Source organism: Perognathus longimembris, chromosome 26 (genome assembly GCF_023159225.1).
Source record: "Perognathus longimembris pacificus isolate PPM17 chromosome 26, ASM2315922v1, whole genome shotgun sequence".
Lineage (NCBI taxonomy): Eukaryota > Metazoa > Chordata > Mammalia > Rodentia > Heteromyidae > Perognathus > Perognathus longimembris.
This window is the reverse complement of record NC_063186.1, coordinates 2,854,531-2,875,187: the sequence shown is the minus strand read 5'-3', so window position 1 is coordinate 2,875,187 and position 20,657 is coordinate 2,854,531. Positions and strand designations below refer to the sequence as shown.

Genomic DNA, 20,657 nt, shown 5'->3' with positions numbered 1-20,657 from the left:
TAATGAGCAAAACGAAGCCTTAGGAAACCGATTCTTAACTGGATTCAAATCCAAACTGAGCTGGGCCAAGACACTGGATTATTCCTAAACCTGTTTCTTACTATGAAATTACGGAGGAGGGCATATTGGTTTTGTGTGTAATCTGCCTGTCGCTGGGCCTTGAACTCAGGGCCTAAGCACTGTGTCCCTGAGCTTCATTTTTGCTCAAGGCTAGCACTCTGCCACTTGAGCCACAGCGCCACTTCCAGGTTTCTCTGTGTATGTGGTGCTGAGGAATCGAACCCAGGGCTTCATGCGTGCTAGGCGAGCACTGTACCACTAGGCCACACTCCCAGTCCATAGGGGTGTGCTGCTACCCCCCCCCCCACACACACACAGGATGGTGTCCCGAATCAAAGGAGGACATCTTACAGCTCGGTGGCGCAGAACCCGGAGCCCCTGAAGAACAAGCGCTTTGCTTTGCTTTGTAATCCAGGGCCTGTAACGGGGGCTTGGACTCCAGGCCTGGGGCCTTCGTCCCTGGGCTCAGGCGTGGGGCACGGGCGAACAGCACATTCTATGTCCTAATATGCACCCCACCCCCCCAGCCCTCCACCCCCACCCCCCACCCCCCCATCCACCCACCCCCACAGGGATATTTGCTCCCCTTTCAAGCCCGGGTTGAACGGCTACTTACCGGTTTTTTTTCCCCCGTAAGGCGGTACTTTTAGTTTCCATCCCCCCCCCCCACACACACACCCGCAAGAACTTTCTAGAAGCCAACGTTTCCCACACACACACACATCCCCACCCCCACCCCGAGGGCGCCGGCCAAGACGCCAACCCTGGCAGCAGGCCCGAAAGCGCGGACGAGAACCAACTTCCGGTTCCGCGGAGCGAGGTGCGAGGACGCGATGACGTACTTCCTCTCCTCCTCCCTCCCTCCCTCCCTCCCTCCTCCCCACCTCACCTCACCTCACGCCCCCCCGGGGCACGCGCTCCCGCCTCGCGCGCGCGCGCCCGCGCGGCCCTTTCCTAAAACACACACTCACGCCCCCCCACCATCACGTGAAAGGGGCGTGCGGGCCTCGTGACGTCACTCCAAGAGAGCCAATGGGAGTCTCTGTTTATGGGACGGGAGGCGGGGCGGGAGCTGGCCCCGCCCTCTGCCCCCTCGGGCCGCGCCGAGCGCTGAGGCGGAGCGGGCGGCGGCGGGCGGCGGCGGCGGCGGCGGCGGCGGCGGCGCCGCGGGGGCAGAGGCTACGTCGGTTGCTTTCTGCAGCCGCGTCTCGGCCGCGAAGCTCCCCGAGGAGGCCGTGTTCGGGGCGCGTCCTTGGTCTCCTTCCGGTAGCGCCGACGCCGCCGGCCTGCTGCGGGCCGCTGGGTCCGCGTCGCGCCTCAGCGCCCGGAGGACATGCTGGAGAGAGAATGAACCAGAGGGACACGCTGGTGCATCTGTTTGCCGGGGGGTGCGTACGGACGGCGAGGGGGGGGGGGGCTCGGGTGAGGCGCGGGCGACCCGGGGGCCCGGGCGGCGGCCGAGGCGCGGGAAGGGGGGGGCCGGCCCCGGGCCCCGGCCCCGGCGGCGGGAGCAGGCCGCACACGCACATCGCGGCCTAGCGGGGACCCCGGGCCTCGCGTAGATTGCAGGGCCTCGGGGGTGGGGGGAAGGGAGGGAGGGGGGAAGGGAGGGAGGGGGAAGACGGGGTGGAAATTGCGGAGGCCCGGGGACAAAATGGGCGCCGGGCCGCCTCACGTCGCTCACAAGCCCCACTGGCGCCCGTTTCCGGTCCTGCACGGTCCTGGGGTGGGGGGACGACTCGTGTGGGGTTCGGAGGGGCTGAGCTCCCCCCCCCGCAAGGCTGGGGCGATTCCTTGGTAGCGATCGGAAGCCGCCCTGCCCCAGCCCCCCCCCCCCGAGCCTTCACGAGTTGGGGCGCCAAGCGGCTTTGGGATCAGAGGGGCTGGGGGGGGCGGGGTTGACCCCAGGAAAAGCAACCCAGCAAAGCCCTTTTGTACCCTCGCTGCCGTTAGGTCGAAAGTGGGGTGACCTCTGCCACTCTTGTGGTGATCGTCACCGGCGTGGGTGCACGGCAGGACGGAGCCTGAAGTTGTGGTACCTCGGTTGCCAGCTACACCGCTACAGCCATTTTGCTGAACCCCAACCCCGTTAGAGGTCTTCCTTCCTAATTATCGGGAAAATGACAAGTTTGTTGTTGTTGTTATAGTTTTATGCCCGTGTCGGTCCTGCAGCTTGAACTCAGGGCCTGGGCGTTGTCCACTCAGCTTTTTTTTTTTTTTTTTTGCTCAAGGTTGGCGTTCTACCCACTTGAGCCCTTTCCCGGCTTCTTGCAGGTTAAGTGGAGATGAGAGTCTCGTGGAATTTTCTGTCTTGGCTGGCTTGATCCTCTGATCTCAGTGTCCTGGTTAGATAGGAGTATAGGTGTGAACAACTGGCTTCTAGCTTTATTTTTTTTTAACTTTTTAAGAGGAACATTAGACAAAAGGAAAGCAGTCATCTAGGTCCTTCACAACAATTCACTTAATATCAAGCAGCTATTAAATATGCCTGTAAAGTGAGGGGTGAGTAATCTTGAAAAATTGCTGCCACTATTTTTTTTTTTTAACTAGTCCTGGAGCTTGATCTCAGGGCACTCTCTCTCTGAGCTTCTTTTGCCCAAGGCTAGCACCCTACCACTTGAGCCACGGTGCCACTTCCGGCTTTTCTGTGTATATGGTACTCAAGAATCAAACCCAAGGTTTCATGCAGTGCTGCTAAGCAAACACTCTACCACTAAGCCACATTCCCAGCCCCCTGCCAGTTCTATTTTAACTTAATATTTAAATTCACTTCTGCAGAGTATTCTAGCAGTTTGCTATGCGGTAAGCATTGCAGAAATGCAAAGGAGATTGCCTTGGCAATGTTACTAGTTGAAGACATCTAATTCTTCGTGTGTATGTCAAAGTTTATATTTAGACAGTAATTTTTATAGAGTTCTTCACAAGGTACTAAATTTATTTCCTAACCTGGTACAGTTGTGAATGATGGAAATTGTGAAATCTATTTTTACTCTAGTAATAACAGTGTAGGAAAAGGAGAGCTGACTTACTAGTCTGTTTTCCTAGACTACTGCTACTACACATACAGATGTCTTGTGATGTCTCAGGATGCTTTAGAAGAACCAAGAGTAACTTTTCATGGAGGCATGTGATCTTAGGCAATGATTTTCTGAACATGGAGCCTGAGTTGTTTTCCTGATAACAAAAATTGTGTGTGTATGTGTATATATATATAACGTATACACATATAAATATTTAAGGACGTACTTATCAAGATCTTGGAAAGCTTTTTTAGTCTAGAGATGCTCTGTTGTTAAATAAGAACTTTTGAAACCTACTTGTACTGGACCTTGAGTCTGGGCCACGCACGTGCATAACTCGTGCTCACGTTAAGACAGCCTTTGATCTCATTATGCTTTTACCAGAGTTAATAGTTTGTAAGGTTATAGCGCATGGCAGAAGGTAAAAAGAATGGAAGTAGAGTTAACTTTTAGCTGTATCTTATATACAGATACAAACAACACAAAATGTTTTAAATACTTTGAGAGAATTATACATTGTGTAGTGTTTCTGTCGGGTGTCTTTGTCTATCATGAAGCCATTCTTATTTTCTGTGTTTGAAGGAGAGATTATCTCAAATGGGAGCCACAAACTTCAGATTTTTAGCTGGGTGAATTTTGTCTCTAGGTCTTTGAGTAGTGAGAAAACTTACTATGTGGAGTGATTACTACTACAAGGAATCTATGAGCCTGCTTATAGTGTTAAAGGATTCATTTGTTGTATTATTTATTAACTCAATAAGAAACTCCCACATAGTTAATATTGTTGTGGGTTTTTTTGTTATAAAGTTATTTTGCTTGCTTCTTTGTCAGAAAAGGGCCAAAGTAGAATACTTGAAAGTATATTTAATGTGGGGTTTTTTTTAACCTCATTTCCTTGATTTTTACCTTTTTTCCTGTGTCTTAGGCCACTTGAGCCCTTGTAAAATATGCTGTAAGTCAGGTGGTTCATAGACAATTCAATATTGATTTTCTGGAAGCTTGGTAGTTCAGGATGGAGGTGCTGGCAGATGCAGTAGCTGGTGAGGGCCTGCTTGCTCAGATTGTACCTTTCTACCATTCTAAACCTCACAGAAGGGCTCCAGGTGGAGCACGTGGTGTCCTTAATCATTAGGCTTCTTGTGCACTTTGCAGGACAGAACTGTTGGCTTTTCTACCTGCCTTGCAGCAATAATAATGACTGAAACAATAAGGAGAAAGATGTATGGTTATCCATCAGCAATTTATCTTAGTGTTTTAGAAAACCATTAGCTGGGTTTTAAAAGGATCAGAGTTTGAAAGGTGGGATACATGTCAGATCTAGTGCCACGAGTCATCCATCCATGGAATGGAACACAAAATCACCCTTTAAAGTTTTACTGTGGCTTTGCCAGTAATTTTCTCACCAAGATATACCATTTGAAATCTTCAACTAATCTTTATTACTGGGTAGATACTAAAGTTTAGTTCCCTTTAGCATTTATATGTCACACCAGGGAACCTTTTAAAAATGCTTTAAAACGTCTTCTAAAATGATGGCTAGTTTTTTAAGTTTCAGTAAGATGGTAAAGCTGCCAGGAGTGTGCTTAGATGAGGACACAGGGCACAGGTACTGACTTCTGTTTTCCTGTAGATGTGGGGGTACCGTGGGAGCCATCCTGACATGTCCACTAGAAGTTGTGAAGACACGACTGCAGTCCTCTGCCGTGACACTCTATATCTCTGAAGTCCAGCTGAACACCATGGCTGGAGCCAGTGTCAACCGAGTGGTATCTCCCGGACCTCTCCATTGCCTGAAGTAAGGCATAGCACTCTTAGTTTCGTGAAGTTCACTTAGCTCAGGGACTTCCACATGCTTGTTTATGTCAGCCCCATTTTAAAAGAGTCTTTGTTCATACAAGCATTTTATTTTATTTTTTTTCCCCCCAGTCGTGGGGCTTGAGCTCAGGGCTTGAGCACTGTCCCTGGTTTCCTTTTGCTCAAGGATAGTACTTCCTGGTTTTATAGTGATTATTTGGAGATAAGAGTCTCACAAACTTTCCTGCCCAAGCTGGCTTTGAGCTGTAATCCTCAGATCTCAGCCTCCTGAGTAGCTAAGATTTACAGGTGTGAGCCACCAATACCTGTGTTTGACATTTTTGATGGCTTGAAAAAGATATGCTTTTATACTTTACTTCATTGTGTTGTAATTTCAAAGCTATTCGATTCACTTTTTACTAGTTTGGACTTGTGTCTGCTTTATCAGCCCACTTGGGACTGAATCTATTTGAACTTAGTTCAGTAGTATTTATTTTGTAGCAAATAAACTGATCCAGTGTGTTTACCCTCACACCACAGGATTTCATCATATGTTGTCTTTTCAAACTGCTTACTACCTATGTGAGTAGATGAAACAAATTGTTAACAATTGTGAATTCAGATATCACAGTTATAAATACTTCTATCTAGTTAATAAGAAATGTAGTTTTGTTTTTGTTTTTGTTTTTTTGGCCAGTCCTGGGGCTTGGATTCAGGGCCTGAGCACTGTCCCTGGCTTCCTTTTGCTCAAGGCTAGCACTCTGCCACTTGAGCCACAGCGCCACTTCTGGCCGTTTTCTGTATATGTGGTGCTGGGGAATCGAACCCAGGGCCTCATACGAGGCAAGCTCTCTTGCCACTAGGCCATATCCCCAGCCCAAGAAATGTAGTTGAATAACATTTCCTAGCCTGGTTTTGCCACTTATTACCACTGATGAGGTCTCCTTAAAGTTCTTTCTTTGAGCTCTGTGATATATTCTTTGCTTTTTTAAAAAATAGCTTTGCTTTTCCCTTTCTTTGCATGTTTTTCACAATTTTTTTTTATTTTTCTTCAGGGCCTGAGCACTGTCCCTGGCTTCCTTTTTGCTCAAAGCTAACACACTACCACTTGAGCCACAGCGCCCCTTCCAGCTTTTTCTGTTTATGTGGTGCTGAATAGAACCCAGGGCTTCATGCACACAAGGCAAGCACTCTACCACTAAGCCACATTCCCAGCTCCCCTTCAGGGCCTTTTTAAAGCTTTATACATGCTGATTTATTTAATTAACCCTTACAGTACCCAATAAGAAAGCAGAATGGCTGAAAGTTGCTTTGTGATCTCAGTTATCAGCAGAGTTCATTGAACTATGAAGTGACCAACTTCATAGTGAAAAATTTGACCATGACTTGGGCTTTTAGTTGACTACTATACTTTTATGATCCTTATTAAGTATATAGGTGTTTGAGAAGCATTTGGCCTACTTCATTCAGTGTTTTTGCCGATTTAATTTCTAGCTCTCAGAAAGTCTTTTGTGCCTTTCACATACCTCTGTCCTTTTTTTCTGTTGAGGATGTGTTTACTTGTTAATATAGTCTAGTAAATTGCTGTTTCAATATACTTCTAGGTTTTATTTGTTGGGGAAGGTTCCTCATAACTCAGCAGGGAATTTCTCTTTGCTTAGTTATAAAGAACTCATACAATATAAAGAACTTACACAATAAGCTCTCAGTAAATTAAGTGGGGAGAAAAATGATGAGCAACTATTGTAGGACCCTAACAGATGTGAGGTGACTGCTTTTTCTTGTATCATTCCATTACAATAGTTAGATGTCATAACTACAGTACCTAGACTCTTTGGCAGTATGGAGTAAGGCCTAGAGACATGACTTTGTGGTAAAGTGTTTGCCTTCCATACATGAGTCCCTGAATTTGATTCTCTCTGTCAGAAAAATAGAGACCTTAATACTAGGTTAGAATTATGTTTCTGAGGAAGTAAGGAACTGAATTGTCTGATAAAGACAATAAAATTGCAGGAATTAGAGAATGGAGTCTGGTAATGAGATGAAGGTCTTGGTTGAAATCTATATAATCTAATGTTTTTTTTTATCTTTCAGGATGATCTTGGAAAAAGAAGGGCCTCGTTCCTTGTTTAGAGGATTAGGCCCCAATTTAGTGGGGGTGGCCCCTTCCAGGTAAAAACAAAAATAGAAGTTATGGTGCTCTTATTTCAAGACATCTGGGGGCTGGGGATATGGCCTAGTGGCAAGAGTGCTAGCCTCATATACATGAGGCCCTGGGTTCAATTCCCCAGCACCACATATACAGAAAACAGCCAGAAGGGGCGCTGTGGCTCAAGTGGCAGAGTGCTAGCCTTGAGCAAAAAGAAGCCAGGGACAGTGCTCAGGCCCTGAGTTCAAGCCCCAGGACTGGCCAAAAAAAAGAAAAAAGAAAACTTTGTTGGGGGCTGGGAATACGGCCTAGTGGTAGAGCGCCTGCCTCGTATACACGAAGCCCTGGGTTCAATTCCTCAGCACCACATACACAGAAAAAGCCAGAAGTGGCACTGTGGCTCAAGTGGCAGAGTGCTGGCCTTGCGCAGAAAGAAGCCAGGGACAGTGCTCAGGCCCTGAGTTCAAGCCCCAGGACTGGCAAAAAAAAACAAAAAAAAACTCAAGACATCTGCATTTAATCATTTGTGTACTGTGAAGGTTTTAGGTGCTAATCAGAAGAAATTAACAAAGTAATGCTTGTTGGTAGGAAGTGAGGGGCATTGGGTGTTTTGAAAGTAGTATCAGAAACTAACAGTTGTAATGTGATGGCAAAGAAACTCACATAATTATGAGGAAATATAATGCTTGTATTAAATAATTGACAGTCTTAGACTAGAGAAAAATAAAGAAACACTATATAATTTTTTAACTCAGGGCCTGAGCACTGTCCCTGGCTTCTTTTTCTCAAGGCTAGCACTCTACCACTTGAGCCACAGCGTCACTTCTGGCTTTTTCTATATATGTGGTGCTGGGGAATCGAACCCAGGGCTTTATGCGTACAAGGCAAGCACCCTACCAGTAGACCATCTTCCTAGCCCCTCTTACATCTAATTTACCACTCAAAAACTCGAAGTGAAACTGTGGCTCAAAGTGGTAGAGTGCTACCCTGGAGCAAAAAAAGTTCAGGGACAGCACCCAGGCCCTGAGTTCAAGCCCCATGACCAGTTTTAAAAAAAAATTATAAGCTAAGCAAATGTGCTTACTAAAATCAATTTAAATCTTTATTTTAGAGCAATATACTTTGCTGCTTATTCAAACTGCAAGGAAAAGTTGAACGGTGTGTTGGATCCTGATTCTACCCAAGTACACATGATCTCAGCTGCAATGGCAGGTATGAATGTATGATACTAAAAAACAAGGAACTTTCTGAAACCTAGACACTTACTGCTGAAACATGATGAGTTGATACTAAAATGTTAAAGTGATCAATGTACGTTTCATTGCTTGGCATCTGTAATGGTTAACTTAATATCTATTTTAATAAAACAGATTTGATTAGGTATATTCTATCTGTAGTTTTGAAATTAAGATTTTAAGTGATAAGATACAGATAATGTCTCTATTGCTTTTTGTCATCCAGTGATTTAAGTACTAAGAACCCAACCATAATTGCACTGTGACAGAATGTAATTTACTCTTCTTTCCTTCTGTTAGTGCTTTTTCCCTTTTAGCTGCATATTTTGGCTTCTGTCTGAAATGTGCTGGCAGTTCTTGGTAAAGTATTCATTTTGTGCGCCAATGCTGAAATTTTTGTAAGTGATACATTATCGATAACTAAAACAGTAATGAGTGTGCTTTCAAAAGTATGTCCATCGTTCCACATAAATCAGACCAGATAGCATCTGAAATGTCAACATTGGCTCTATGTACCTGCTTGAGATTCAAATGTTTCCACGATCTCTTCTGTCATCATTGATGAGTCTGTATGGGCCCAGGCTTCTGTGCCACCTTAAAGTAAACTGGGAGATTGGTTTGGTTTGACAGATCTGGTTCTGGAATCATTTGCTGCCATGCATACTCAAAAAAAAAAAAAACATGTACTTTGGTTCTCAGTAGAAAATTCCCATTTTCTGAGATTGTTGAATACTTAACCATCTCATACTTTGAAATTATGCTTAAAAAATTACAGCCATTCTTATCAGCTATTTATTAGTAAATGAATATCAGTTACGTGTTTGACAATGAGTGCCTTATCTCTTAAACATTTTCTGTTTAGAAGTAAGTTGGGTCAGTTTGAACCATGTATTTACCCCAACTAAGTGTAAGTTGGAAATAGTCATTTCTGAACAGAGACAACCTTCACATGTAACCAATACATCTAGCATATATATGTATATATATGCTTTTTTTTTTTTGCCAGTCGTAGGGCTTGAACTCAGGGCCTGAGCACTGTCCCTAGCTTCTTTTTGCTCAAGGCTAGCACTCTGCCACTTGAGCCACAGTGCCACTTTCTGGCTTTTTCTGTGTATGTGGTACTGAGTTGTTGAGCCCAGGGCTTCATGAGTACTAGGCAAGCATTCTGCTGCTAAGATACATTCCCTGCCCTAGCATATATCTTATAAATTGTTTTCAAGGCGTTTTAATAATTGGTGATTGTTGACTGACTGACCAAAGTTTTGAAGATGGAAAGGACGACATTTAAAGTCAAGATGATGAGAAATCTCACTTTCCAATAAGGAGCTTTTGAGCAAGTTAGGTAATTTATGTTACCTTTTCCGTGGCTTGATTTGGGTTTTGAAATTTTTTGGTGCACTTTTTCCCAGAAGTTGACTCTGGCCGATCCCCACAGAGTGAAGTGGGTGAGAGGAGGACGTGGGGCAGGAAGCAGACTGGGAGCCACTGCACCAGGTCCCGCTGCCTTTGGGTTGTCAACCCCAGAAAATTAGAAAGAAATAACGGATGGCGCTTCCTTCAATGAACTGACACATTAAAAAAGAATACGAACAGTCCTTTTTTAAGTTAAAATATTTACTATTAGAGTCCCAGAATATTTTAATTTTCTTTGGAACATTTATTTAGAATAAGAATGGATTATCTATCACATTGCAAAGGAATTCAGTAAATCCTGTCGTTTTACACTTCTTTGCCCAAATGTATGCAAATGTTAGCTCGGTTTTTATTTGTGCATTGATATGTTTCACATGATTCCATGCATCTTGGTGAATTGTTGTTCTTATGTTTGTTCACAGATGATTGCACTGTGCACTTAACTTGGAGCTATTTCTTTGGTTTGTTTGCGGTTGCATTGTTCTGAGAGTTGTGCTTTCAGAGCTTCCTTGCACTATTCACAAGCATTAACACTTAGCATGGCAGTTATGGATGATCTACCACAGGCTAAATATGAATGGTTTGGGGGTATGCTTTGAGATAATCCTATGAAACATCATTTTTAACTGGCTAATGAAGAAAAAATGCTAACCTTGTCGCTTTAGTATAAAAAATATATTAAGCAACTAGCAATATTACCGCAGCATTTTTTTAATTTTTTAAATTGAGATTAAGTAACCACATATATTTCACAGTATACATCTTAACCTTCACAATGATGAAAATCATCATTCTAATCTACAGACCTTATGAACGCTATGAACTTGAACAATAAAACCATGTCTTCAGGATCAGGTGATAAAAACATCTGCTCCCTCCTCCCTCATTGCCTCCCTCCTCCCATCACCACCCTGAGTTGCTTAGTTTATTTTCATCACTGTCCGTTGCAGCTGGTGGGCCCCTCTGCTGTATTTCTTCCCCTGCTCTCCACTCATTCTGTGCCCTCCTCCCAGCTTCCCTCCAATGTGCACATGTATACACCATATATATATATATATATATATATATATATATATGCGCTCAGCATTTTTTCTACACCAGCTAGCACACACCTTAGGAATTTGATAAGGGTACCTAGTGCATAATGTTTGTAGCAAGTAACCTCTCAGTTCAGTAAGGACAGTTCAAGTAAGTCTTTTGTATTTTACCTACCTTTTTTCCCTTCCAGCCAAGTCAGATTACCCTAGCTGTTGGGGGTGCTTTATTTTGTGTCTGTTTAAATGAATTGAGTATCCTTCTATGTACACTTAGGCGCAGATGTATATGCCAGAAGTTATATTGTTTCTGTATATCATTCCCAGTTTTAAGTTTTTATCTGGCGTATACAAACATTTTTATATGTTGCTGTATAAAAGTAAGGGAACTGGGTTTGGATTTTTTTGTATTTGTGAAGTTAGTGGTCCTCCCTTTTTTTTTTTTTTTTTTTTTTTTTGGCCAGTCCTGGGGCTCGAACTCAGCCTGAGCACTGTCCCTGGTTTCCTTTTGGTCAAGGCTAGCACTCTACCACTGGAGCCACAGTGTAGCGGTCCATTTTTAATATATAAATAGTGTCATCTTTTATGTTCTCTAAATATCATGTGGGTTTTATAGCATACACTTTTCAAGATTTTTCTATTTGACTTTTATTAGGATTAAGTGTTTACTCATATTAAATACACATTTTTGTTTTGCCTATATAAAACATTTTTAACAATTTTTGTTCTGGCAGTTTATTCAGCCAGATGGATGGACAGCTATTTTGTGTTTATTTGTAAACATTCTTTCTGTTTTCTGTTTTGTAGAACACAAGAAATTAAGTACAAAATAATCCAAAATAGACCATAAGTATGGATGTGCAATATTTCTGGCTAAAATGCAAAAAGTAAAGGTACTTTTGTAGCAACGCATACTATATTTTATTTAAAACACTATAATACTGCCAAACTCAAATATTTTGTTGGGGCTTTTAAAATTTGTACTAAATAGACTGACTTGAAAAAGAAAATTGTGCTTTTAGCTCTTTAGTCATAGTAGATAATTATGGCAGGAAAATGGGGTATGGTGATTTCATAAATATGTTATTGTAGAGCCCCCTTTGACAAGGTTAGCATTTTTTTTCTTTTAAGACAAAACTGGTCTTTTAGGTAAGTATTTGGACTCTGAAACTGCTACAGATGGTGAGATTTTCAGTTCCTGGTGCATTAAAAATAATTTTTAATGGCCCATTCTGATATTCCTTTCTTTTTCTTTTAACTTAAAATTTTCAAAAAATAAAATAAAAAAGTTAGAGCTCACAGATATTTCTCAGATCCTTCCAATGGGATTCAATTTGTACACATGTTTCTGATGAGGTCACTGCTTGTTGTTATGATACAGAAAAGCCTGTGTCTATTTTAGGCATTTACTGTACATTTCTCCCGAGAAAAGAGTGAGATCGTGTCATCTCATGCTCCCCATCCGCAGGTCACTTCCTGTAGAAATATGGACTAACTTAAACCTCGTGAGTACTCATCTGAGCATCTCTTGCAGCCTCTAGTGTAAGAAACACACCCTGGGATTTTATAAACTGTGGAATTAATGGATGGCGGGAAATGAATTTATTTCCTGAATTTGTATGTGCATTATTGAGTGTTTTAATTCTGATCCCTTTATAATCCTTCTAGAAGGAAGAAATGGGGTGCATTTCAGTCATCCTGTGAGCCTGGGGTCTTCAGTTTGGCCATACAGCCTTGACCTCCAAAGACTTTGATAAGCAGTACATTTGCATAGTTGTAAATGGTATCATAGCCTCCAATTTTTACAGTAGCTCTGTTGCTTAGCATAATATTTAAAAGTCTAATACAGCTTTCCATTCTTGTCAGTTGATACTTAGCTTTCTATTCTTTGTGAACAACAATCTTAATATCACTACTTTCTAAATCTAGGATATAACATACAAAGTCTTAGTAGATATCGTAGTTTTAATTACTTTAATACCTACCTCTTAGGAGAGACATGGGTTTTGTTCTTACAGAAGCTAATTGAAATAAAATACTGAAAGTACAGTACTCCTTTAATGAGATAATCGTTTTCAGCAAGTCCTGTAGGTGAGATTTATCTGGTTCTTAAATGGTTTATACTATTAAATGAGGTTTTGTATGAAGAAGAACTATATTTAAAATACAAATTTAAGCTTTCTGACAAAACACTGATACTACTAACAGTATGGCCATATGGGCACTCTGCTTTAATTCACTTTGGAGCAGTACTAATCCCTCTTAACTTAGAACTGAACCCCTGTATAGTCTTCAATTTGTCTTAATGTTTTAAGTGTTCTAAATATTAATATAAATTAGCATATTAACAAAATATGTCACAAAGCTAAAATGCAAAATAAGAAATAATAAGCAATTTACAAACCAGGAGCACCAGTATCTTGATGTGTGCTTATCTTAGACATAGTAATTTCAGGTTTAGATAAATTTGGAGAGATGTTCTGGGGGGTAAATTGTGTTTTTCTAGATTTAGCCTAAAATGTCTACTTAGTTTATTAAAGTATTTGAGTTAAGAGAAAGCAGTACCATGAAACTGATAGACTTGAGCAGCATTCTGGCTCATAAAGGACCAATAGCTACGAAGCCATGGACTAAAGATAGATTCTTTATCTACCCTAATAATAGCTGCCTTGATAGACTAGTGTCTGTATTAAGAAGTTGTTCTAATTTGGGAGAGAGTTAAGCCAAAACAGAGTAAGTGCAAATTAGTAATAATAGACATAATATATTCTCTCAGCTAGATTTTAATGAAACCTGTAGAATATTGTCCCTGGAAATGAATTTTCACTAAGTGAGAATTCCTGTTGTGTACATTCTGACAATGTCTATTAATAGCACAGATACTAATTTAAATTTTTTGTTCTTAGTAACAATATTTGTTTGGTTTTTCTCAGCCTAACATGGAGGGATTTTGTGGCTTATAAGAGTATCATGGGCAGAAACTTGGGCACTAAGCATTTTTTAGAATAAATTTTATTTTAAAAAATTTTTTTCATTTTCTTTTGAAATGAAGTTTTTTCTTAGATAAGCTTTTTTTTTAAGTTGGATTTTAAGGATTCTTTGTTTTTTTAAAGTTTAGTGAGAGGAAATTTTCCTTGATTTAAAATTTCCACAGAATGATTTAAGTCGTTGTGAACATGCAGACTTTTGTTGGCTTTATGCCACTTAGCCTTTTCTCCCCCTCTGTCTTACCATAGACACATTCAGCTAACAGAGTATTTAAGAAATAAGAACCCAAAGTTATGGATGTGGCTCAGTGATACAGCACTTCCATAGCATAGGTGGATGCCCTGAGTTTGGTACCCAGCACCAAAAGAAGGGTCATTAAATTGGGAGGTTGACTATCTCTGATTGTTTAAGATGAAATTTGAATATCTAGAAAGAAATAATTTTATTTTCAATTAACCTAGGCCATGTAAGACAAATATTCAAATTAGTCATTGTTTCGATTTTCCTTTTTTTTCCTTTGGCCAAGAATATGTTCATGAAAACCTCTTACTGGAAAAAAAATTCCCTGACAATCGGTTAAGCATTTAAAATTTGTTTGTTTTAGTGTTAGCTCGTATTTCCAAAATTACCAATCCCATTTGAGTTTATGCTTATGTATGTATTAAAAATACCTAAAAGAAATGGAAATTTTATAATCCTTACAAATTTATTACAGGAGTTATTAAACTAAACTTTCCCGTTTATCCTGCTTGCTAAATAGGTTTTATTTTATTAGGTTATTTTATTTTATTGCTAAATAGGTTTTATTTTATTAGTGCATCCCTTTATGTAACAGGCTATTTCTCAAGTGTAAGGGAGTAAAATTAGGCTTAGCTAATTATCAGACATCACAGAAGGGAAACAAACCTAGTGAGATCAAATTTGGCTTTGAAAACAATTTAGTCAAATTATTTTGCATATGTAGATATAAGCCATTTTGAAAGCCAAGAAAATTTTATAATTGGTTTCACATTATGTATTAATTTTAAAAAGCAAATTAATCCTAATTACATCACAGTAATTTTGTTCTGAAAATTCTTGTAAGTGTGCTGGCCGTAGTTTCACCTTTCAATCAATACTGTGATTGACCTGTTAGTATTGTATAGAAAGTGTTAAAAGTTAAGATCCTTAGACATTTTTCTATACCTTTTCATTGAATTTAAAGGTCAATTGGGGGGGGGGGGGCGGGAATGTAGCCTTGCTGTAAGTATTCTGTGGTTTGTGTGGCGGATCTTAAATGTAAAAGCAAAATATGAAAACCCAGTTTTGTATAGATGAAGCACTCTCAAGTTCCCACCACTAAGATTGCACTTAGTGTGCAGCTGTTTCTCCCCAAACTAGGAAAATGACAAGTATGATAGGCATGAACCCAGAAGCATCTGTTACAGAGATCTTAATGTGCTACCTGAATTGCGACATCTGGGAGGCCCTCCCTTGCCTTTGGCAGCAGTGATGTTAGAGAAGTTAGAACTGCCTCCTGCCCCCAACTTTCTTTCATGTCTGTAGAAGTGCCAGGGAGGTTCCCATTAGTAACACTTTGAACTTTTGAGTTGTCCTCCTATGTGTTCACATGGATGACAAGTAGACTTCTCCTATTAACCCTCCCAGAAGCCTTACCTCTGTGGTGCCATTGTGTTAACAAGAAAGACCCCCTGAGGCCACACAAAATCTCCTCCGTTACACAGATGAAAATGCTAGTTCACACTGCTGTTTATGTAGAATTCATTTGGAATGTAGAGATGTGTAATGTACCCCCAAAGAGCTGTTAAGAGAAAGCATGCCTTTTTAGCCCAGAATCCACAGTTTTTCTACATGTTTGGAAAAGTGGGTTTCTGAATTCAGTTTAGAGAGTCCAGTGCACTCTACAGGGATATTTTGTGTAGGCTAGAATTTTACTTTATGTACAATGAGATTTTGCTCTTAAAAGAATTGTTTGGTTAAGGTCAGAAATTGAAAGTTATTTAGATTGGAAGATAGATGTTCATGGATTTTGTAAATAAAAAGAGTAAAGTATAATAGTTTAAATACTTATATACATTTCTCTATATATTCATATGATGTAAAGAACGTTAGTAGTATATTCTTCATCTGTACTGGAATTCATTTTTAAACATGTTTGTTTAGGTTTTACTGCAATCACTGCAACCAACCCCATTTGGCTAGTAAAAACTCGGCTACAGCTTGATGCAAGGTATGTTAATTCTTCAAAGTTTATTTGATAATCTTTCCTGTAACTCCAAGACATATGCATCTCACATATTCTTCCCTTTGTTTGCTGCTGACAATTGTTTGTTTTTCAATCTTGTTTTGCTTCGTTTTGAAAACTTGGGCCATCAGAAGCTAAATTGATACCATAGTTGACAATATAAGACTTTCTAAGTGAGAAAGATATACCATGTATATGTATTTTTTGTTTAGTTTTGTCTTTTGCTCAGAAAGTGGCACACAGTGCTTACCATTGGCCTCCTAGCAGCTAAGTAAGCCACATGGTCAGTGTAGACTGAAATCTTTCAGCATGATGGTTCAAATCCAGTGACCTTTGGTGTAGAGTAAAGTTCAGTCATTCATTCCGCACAGCTACATTGAGTACATATGACTGTGGACAAAAGATCGACTAGGAGTCACTGGGGCCAACCTTAATGGAGTGAGGAGGGAGTGGTTACTGAGCCCATTGTAGAGGGAGCATCCAGTGTACATGAGCCTCAGAGAAGCTGACTGGAGGACCTTGGCAATGAGAGGCTTATTAACCTGTGGCCATCTTACAGTATTCTAAAATGACCACAGTGATGTTTCCGGATCCTACAGGAGGTCTATGCAGGGACTCCAGGAACTACGTGCCTTAAAATTCTTTAGTATGGGTTGTTTGTTTGTTTGTTGTTGTTGTTTCTACAGATTGTGGCCCAAGGTGGTTTGTGAGCATGGGGAATTGTGAAGGCTGAAGAGCAGGGCTAGCACATCTGTAGGTTACTCTTCCAGACATGTATACTTTGAGCTTGCTCGTGAGAAAGGCTCTCTCTCTAGTGGCGGAAACTTGTTACAGCTGGTCACGTGTCAGTCCACTAAAATCAGCTCGTGTCACAGGACAGACTTTGTATCTGTGAGAGTAGCTACTACGCCCCAGGCAGCAGTAAATGAGGCAGTGGTGTAGGGAACACTGACAATACAGAACTGCGCAGGCTCCTTCACTCTGTGAGGCTTCTCCTATTGCCACTGTCTGTCAGTTATTCGCCCATTAGTTTTTGAGGAGGATCTTAATGGAGTTGGGGGAAAAACCTTCAAGTGCACAGAAATACATTATGCTTCTTTTTTTTTTTTTTCTAGCAGTCCTGGGGCTTGAACTCAGGGCCTGAGCACTGTCCCTGGCTTCATTTTGCTCAAGGCTAGCACTCTGCCACTTGAGCCACAGTGCCACTTCCAGCTTTTTCTGTTCATGTGGTGCTGAGGACTCGAACCCAGGGCTTCATGCATGCTGGGCAAGCACTCCACCACCAAGCCATGCTTCTTATTTGATGGAGAAAGATCATTAGTGTTTCCATCATTGTTTTTGTTATTAAGTGCAAAGGAAATAGAAGTGGTAACAGTGTAAGGGAACTTGTTTGTATTTTGAGCTGCAGTCAGAGTAGAGTACAGAAAAGACTTTATTGGTAATGCATCTTACCTGAACCCCGAACTTGGAGCTCAATACTACTATGTTTAAACTATTTACCTGCTAACCATCTTAATTTCACAAATTTGGGGCAAAAAATGGGAAATGTAAAAGATGAGTTACAAAACTGATTTCACTCCACGAGTTAAAAGCTAACCACTCGGGAGACCTATTTCTGCATATTTTCGTCCGTGTTAAAGAACCCACAGTGCTTAATGTCAGTAACCCTTTCCTCTTGTGGTCTTTCAGGAACCGCGGGGAAAGGCGAATGGGTGCTTTCGAATGTGTTCGAAAAGTGTATCAGACAGATGGACTCAAAGGATTTTACAGGGGCATGTCTGCCTCGTACGCTGGCATATCAGAGACTGTTATCCATTTTGTTATTTATGAGAGCGTAAAGCGGAAGCTGCTGGAATGCAAGACTGCGTCCGTGGCGGAGAGTGATGAGGACTCCGTGAAAGAGGCGTCAGACTTTGTGAGAATGATGCTGGCTGCTGCCACCTCCAAGACCTGCGCCACCACCATCGCGTACCCACACGGTGAGGGCAGCCGGGCCTACCGCGGAGTCCTGCCGCCACGGCAGCACTAGCCCCAGTGCCTGGCGGACTCGAACGTGGCACGCACACACACGTAACCGTTGCTGAATTTGAAAATGTTAGCCCATTTTACTAATGGCTAAAGAAGTCACCTAGTCACAATTATCTGTGACATGTTGAGTGTTGCTTTTTTGGTTTGCCTTGTCTTTTTCCTACAACATAAGTGCAAATGACATGTTGAGGAAAGAATAACATTTCAGAGTTAAATATGCAAGTGGAATAAATCTTTAAGACAGAACAAGAGGTTTCAAATACACGTTGACATTTTCCCTAGGCTGCTTTGCCTACATTCTTCCCCTAGACCCAGTCAGGGGTTGTAGGAGGGTGTTTGGGGGGGTTGTTGTTATAATAATGTGTGAGAAAGGAAAGTATTTTCCCTCCTCCCACCATGAGAGAGGGTGGGCATTGAACTCAGCCTCCAACTTGCTAGGCAGTTGAATTCTGTTTAATGTGAGCCATGCCCTAACCCCCTTAATTCCTCAGTGGGACTCTCTGAATTCTTACCTGGTGTCCCAGATTGGCTAGTGTCTCAATAACTTTATTTTCCCACCATGTAAAATGAAGAAAGATTGGACTGATACTGAATTGTTACAGTTTTTGCCCACTTGATTCCCAGACTGGGCCCCATCACTGGCAGCTAGTGTGTTAACGGATTTCTAGCTTTGTCCACACGATGTTTTACCTTAGCACATGTAAGGTGCTGTGACTAGATTGCTATTCCTATTTTGACTTTGTACTGTTTACCTTTGTAAACATCAGTTTTTTTACTTTATCTTGCTAGCACATTCACTGCCCTGCCTCTTTACACTTCCTGTGGCTGTCTGTAATCCTGTGTACCTGCGGTCTAGTGTGTGAACATGCTTTTGGCTATATTAGAAGCTTCGTAGTTCTGTAATGTGACTGAGTTCATTGAGTCACACATTCAAAGTCTCTACCCGACCCTGGTGGAGATGGCGCAGACCTGCAATCCTAGTAAGGAGGCTGAGGTCTGAGGATCATAGTTTGAAGCCAGCCTGGGCAGATAAATGCATGAAACTTTATCTCCAATTAACCACAAAAAGGTAGAAGTGGAACTGGTTCAAATGGTAGAGGGCTAGCCTTGAGCAACAGTTCCCAGGGCAAGTTCAAGCCCCATTACTGGCACAGAAAAGAAATCCCTATCCAGAGCTTATACTTAGAGACTGACAATTGAGATGTACTTAGTGTACTTAGAGGTTTGTAAAGCCATCATTAATGTTTAAGTAAAATGGTCTTACTTGTTTCCTAAACAGAAGTTGTAAGAACAAGACTACGAGAAGAAGGAACAAAATATAGATCATTTTTTCAGACACTGTCTTTGATTGTTCAGGAAGAAGGCTATGGGTCTCTGTACCGTGGCCTAGCAACTCATCTTGTGAGACAGATTCCAAACACAGCCATTATGATGGCCACCTATGAGCTGGTGGTCTACCTGCTCAACGGATAGCACCGGCAGCCGCGCTGCGAAGAGGGAAGACCAAAACAGCACAATGGACCACGGGATCTCGAGGCCAGCGAAGTGGACAGAAGAGAAGTAGTTTGGGAACATGTAACTCTGCCTAAGTGGAAGTTTGGTTGTAGGAATCAAGGTAACCACACCACATCACTCCGTCTCAGTATTGTGGAGACAACCCTCAGCCACCTCCAAGGAAATGCCTTTAGAAGCACTCCTCCCTCAGATTGCCATTCTCTCTACCATGTTCACCAGATCTGGTTGTATTTTGTTGGTTTATGGCATTCAGAATATAGTATTGTTTAGTCCATGAGCATTTCTCCACTCCTGAACCACGCCATCCCTAATGGTGTGCTGTACTGTAACTATCCAAAGATAGTATTGACAGTCATAAATTTCTAACTTCTGGCTTTTAATTTCTCTGATACTTTAAAATAACAACAATAGGTAGAGCCTCAGTATCTCTCATTTTCTTGAGAGGACCTGACACAATATTTTAAATTCAGTTATTTGACATCAGGTAATCACCTTTCCTGACAACCAATGAAATAGTATCCAAATACCGTGTGTATTTTTAGCTTTAAAGTGTTTTGGTTTCCAGGCTAACAGGTGCTCGATGTTTGGCATACTGTGGGCTCGGGTTGTTGACTTATCAAATGCGCATGCTCATAGTTTGGGACTGTCGAATAAACCAGTAAAGTACTGCTTCCTGGCCATTTCAGTAACTTGAATGTGTCCTGATATCTTCTGATTTTTTTTTTTTTTTGGTACATGAATGAATGAAGTGTCTTTTTAGTAATTTCCAAGTTATAAACTTGAATTACCCTCTATTTATCATACCTAGGTAAGATTTAAAAGTAGGAATTTTTACTGCTTCTGAATCTTTTTCTACTTGCTTTCACACTGAGAATTTGAATTATGTCCAGGACTGTATAGATTATACTTACCTGTAGAGAAAGAGATAATTTTGGATTTTGCCTTTATAAGACTGTTTTAAAAGATGGTCATAATGTCTGAAGATAATATAAATACAGAAGAGCAGCTCTCTGCCGTGTGAGACTCAGCAGATAATGCACTTAACTGTTTGTAAATGGCAAGAAATTTATTTTGTCCTAATTTCTGGTCTGGATGGTGTACTACAAAGATTCAGGTTTGGTATGGCTAAATGTACTAACAGGATAAAGTTTTTTAAGTTTTTGCCATTGAGTCAAC

At 41.4% G+C, this 20,657-nt stretch overlaps 1 protein-coding gene across 1 annotated transcript; it reads left to right on the top strand.

The window, feature by feature from the left end:
* The first annotated feature begins 1,196 nt into the window (after positions 1–1,196).
* Positions 1,197–20,161, top strand: Slc25a36 (solute carrier family 25 member 36). The gene is made up of 7 exons (XM_048334509.1): positions 1,197–1,448; positions 4,711–4,875; positions 6,969–7,046; positions 8,135–8,235; positions 15,857–15,923; positions 17,628–17,917; positions 19,246–20,161. The coding sequence occupies exons 1-7, from the start codon at positions 1,408–1,410 to the stop codon at positions 19,437–19,439; spliced, it is 936 nt and encodes a 311-aa protein (XP_048190466.1). The 5' UTR covers positions 1,197–1,407; the 3' UTR covers positions 19,440–20,161.
* The last annotated feature ends 496 nt before the right edge of the window (positions 20,162–20,657 follow it).

What these genes read in the sequence shown, in the direction of transcription:
- Slc25a36 (XM_048334509.1), top strand. Translation starts at nt 1,408, where the DNA reads ATGAACCAGAGGGACACGCTGGTGCATCTGTTTGCCGGGGG. An exon ending in GTGGGGGTGGCCCCTTCCAG is followed by an intron (nt 7,047 to 8,134) that starts GTAAAAACAAAA and finishes TCTTTATTTTAG; the next exon opens with AGCAATATACTTTGCTGCTT. An exon ending in GATCTCAGCTGCAATGGCAG is followed by an intron (nt 8,236 to 15,856) that starts GTATGAATGTAT and finishes ATGTTTGTTTAG; the next exon opens with GTTTTACTGCAATCACTGCA.